The sequence below is a fragment of the Triticum dicoccoides genome, chromosome 6B, assembly GCF_002162155.2.
Source record: "Triticum dicoccoides isolate Atlit2015 ecotype Zavitan chromosome 6B, WEW_v2.0, whole genome shotgun sequence".
Taxonomy (NCBI): Eukaryota; Viridiplantae; Streptophyta; class Magnoliopsida; order Poales; family Poaceae; genus Triticum; species Triticum dicoccoides.
In genome coordinates, this window is record NC_041391.1 from 82,479,390 (window position 1) to 82,482,945 (window position 3,556).

The window sequence follows — 3,556 nt, forward strand, 5'->3', positions numbered from 1 at the left end:
AAATATGATGTCTACTTCATTATTGCTACTCCCTTGGTAGTGGATAAACTATTACCTCCTATGAGGCATGATGAATGTGGACTCTTGGATCATGTAGAATCGACGGTCCAAAACTATATGGGAGTGTCTTAAAAAAAGTTGAGAAGCTAATCTGCTTACACATGTGAGTTAAGAGTGAAAAACAAAATATGCTAAGAAAATATATAACCAACTTGCCTAAGAGACCTAGACTAGTATAATTGTACAATAACTACAAGCAAACAGTAGGTATTACAAAGATCCCAAATGGACAGCAATGTGTAATGGCAGTTGCTACAAGGGAAGTTAATCGTACTAGGTATTGTTGGTTATCAATTAACTGCGCAGAAGGAACAGCAAACAAGCTGCTGTCACTCTCGATAAATCCATAGCCATAAAAATATCAAATGCAATGTAGCAACCAGTAAAAGTAAAGCATAAATATATCCATGTAACAACGACAAAGGAATATGTTTCATTCAGTTAGTATTTGAAGATAAGATTACCTGCTCAATCAAATGCATCACGATAGCATATCTGTCGGACCAATCATCTTATGTATTGGGCAGAAGTTCAGCTCCACCACGTCCACCACCAATGCCCATGCCTACATGCAAATGAAGTCAGGGAATGAGCAACATTCCAACGAAAAGTCAAATAGATATGAGGGTGCATCGACGAGATATTTTGATAAACTCACACATATAATTTCAAGAAAACAATTCAGACTTAATACAACATAGGAGTAGATAGACAAAAGCCCATTTACTATCAAATGGAGAGAATACTCTCAAAAGAATATATACTCACTAGTGTCACTAATGAAGAATATGCATCCTACGACTATTAGCTGATCCAGGCCATATTGTGCAAAATAAAAATATATTCAAACTAATAAGTTCTAGCAATAAAAGTGATCCCGACTATTCATCTTTTTAACAAATTTAGTCAGAAAAGATTAAATAAACTCGACTTATTAACTCTGGCACAAATGAAATTGCCACTTGCAGCATTACTCTTCTAAAAGTGATAAAAAGGAATTGGCTGGTAAATAAACCAAGTCATCGTTATTATGGATTCAAGAGTCACCCAGCTGCCACCGGCTACAACTAAGGGAACTCGAAATTACAATACAGTAGAGTCACCTTGCTATAGAAGCAAAACTGGCTAGCTACCACTATAGATGTTTAGATCACATCACAACCAAAGAAAACACTACAGAACAACATCGCTATATGTTGCAGAGATCATCAAGCAGCAAAAGAACAAGTGATATGGCATTATGTCACTACTTGAAATTGTTAGCTTAACACGAAACTCTGCAAATAGCATTTAATCAATCGAATAACAAAATACATCTTGATTTTGTTATACCCACATTGTAAATGCATGCTATTACCTGCAGCATACACACTTTCAAGTGGATGATAGCGAGACAAGAAGTTAGTTTCACCAAGGTTCTTGAACTGCAATGACTGAAGCTGGATCGTGAACACGTCCATTTCTGTCCACAGGAACACCACATTATTGTCCTCAGCAAACCCTACTACCATCGGAGGCCCTCTCTTCTTTGAACTAATGGAAAGTAGCTTGTCTAGCTCAATGGTTTTTCCCAGCACCCATGACGCAACACCATCAGAACCGGCCTTCCACTTCCATAATTGGGCAGTGAATTTTGACAGAAAGAGGCCACCAAGCCCACCACCCTCCGCCGGCATAACCGTGAATTGCCAATTACCATTAGCATAGATATTCACTGGCACATGTATCACGCTTAAGCTCTGCCTATCTAGATCAAACTTGAGGATGCCAGCCCGACTGTCAGTAAGCAACCAGTAAAGGGAGTGCCCAACTAGGACAGCAGGAGATTCTATTGCGATCATGGTGGGAAGTTCGTGCCTAGAAGCCTTGGGTGGAAGCATTGTTGAGAAGATATCACCCCATTCGCCAGTCTCCGACGAGTAAACCTGAGCCATCGCTCGTGTATGCTGTTGGTCGTCTGTCTCCGTGGTTACCAATACCACCTGGAAGTGTTGGATGTCTCCAGCAGCGCGAAGCACCGCCCCACTGATCGGCACCTTCTTCGCAACGAATCCCGGGGGAGTGGCAATGCGATGCAGTTCGCTGGTGACGGGGTCCCACACCAGGACCTGGAGCCGCCTCACATGGAAGATGAGCACGAGGCCATGGCGGCACCCGAGGCATATGAAGTTGTCGTTGACCTCGTCTTCGTCGACCTGCAAGCAAAAGTGGCCATCCGGGACACGATTGGGGGCCTCCATGCTAGATGCGAAGTATAAATGGCTGAAGGACCCGTTGAGAGGAGGGTTGCGGTGGTGGTGGAGGCGGAAGCGGCGGGAGAAGCCGGGGTCGGAGATGAGGCGTCGCCAACGCTTGGAGACGACGGAGGCGCGAGGGAGGGAGGAAGGATCTGGGGGGAGGCGGAGGAGGATCTCAGAAAGGAGGTTCTCGTCCTCCAGCGGCGGCGCGGCTGCCGGCGAGGATGGACGGCGGCGGCGCCGGCGGCTCATCTCGCAGCTCATGGGGAATGGGGGGAAAGTGTGTGTGGTGGAGAAGAAGCAGCAAGCCACGATGTGGAGTGACGCTGAAGCCCAAAACTCTTTTTCTTTTCAGGAGAGAGCCCACTACCCACAAACAGTACCTAAAGGCTAAAACCGTAGATTTTTTTTAAAAAAAAATCTTGATACGCAGATTCAAATGTATAAATTACAGGACAACTCGTAAAAATGTGAACAACAGGTAGCTCTGATTTTGATGATGAGCCTGGAAGGAGAGATGTGCAAGTGTTGTGCCGATTTTTCTTTGGAAAACGCTACCGCTCAACAAGCGGATGTTTGTGCGTGCGTCCATCTCCTCCTAGCCATCGGATTTGATTTGGATCCAACGACTTAAAAGCAAGCTCTACCCTAGTACAGTTCTTGCAACTCACCTCTTGTTTCAGTTGGCTTGACCGAAACAAATCGTTTGTCGCGGACTGAGCACTCACGCCCAGCAGCCAAGCCGAGCGCGATGGCTACGGAGGTCAACGCCATCGAGCGCCGACGCCTGTCACCACGACGTACATCCACGTCCACTCCAAGTTTCTACAACAATATCGTTGGTTGTTGTGGAACAACTGCAGCGAAAGACGACTGTGTTAGTGCGTGATGTGGCCAGAGATGTTGTTGCAATTTTTGCAATAAGGATCTAATTACAAAAAATAAGACGCGGCGGGAGATGTGTTTATAGTTTCTGCAACAAGGATCTTGTTGCAAAAAATTAAAAAGAAGAGTTCTGCAACAAGTGAAGAGGGGGTTTCGCCACAAAGGCCTTGTTACAGGAAATTAAAGAAAAAGAGACTTCACAACATGAGTTTTGTTGCAGAACATTAGACAAGATCAACTAACAACTAGCGTCCCAGAATTGGACGGCTCGCGTGACGACGGATCTTTTTGAAAAGATCCACCGGCCGAAGCGAAGCTCGCCCCTCTTTTTCTTTTACAAATAAATGTTTTGCCGATTTTGATGACAAGTACAC

General features: G+C 44.7%; 1 protein-coding gene across 1 annotated transcript; it reads right to left on the reverse strand.

Annotated features, from left to right (window-relative positions):
* Nucleotides 1-526: 526 nt before the first annotated feature.
* LOC119320794 (putative F-box protein At3g16210) lies at nt 527-2,561 on the reverse strand. The gene is made up of 2 exons (XM_037594739.1): nt 1,418-2,561; nt 527-625 (listed from the first exon to the last, which is right to left on the reverse strand). The coding sequence occupies exons 1-2, from the start codon at nt 2,559-2,561 to the stop codon at nt 573-575; spliced, it is 1,197 nt and encodes a 398-aa protein (XP_037450636.1). The 3' UTR covers nt 527-572.
* Between the last annotated feature and the right edge of the window lie 995 nt (nt 2,562-3,556).

Bases quoted from the DNA above. Each gene is read 5' to 3' on its own strand.
- LOC119320794 (XM_037594739.1), bottom strand. From the start codon at position 2,561: ATGAGCTGCGAGATGAGCCGCCGGCGCCGCCGCCGTCCATCCTCGCCG. The intron at 626-1,417 runs GTAATAGCATGC...ATTTGCATGTAG, and splicing joins TGAAAGTGTGTATGCTGCAG to GCATGGGCATTGGTGGTGGA.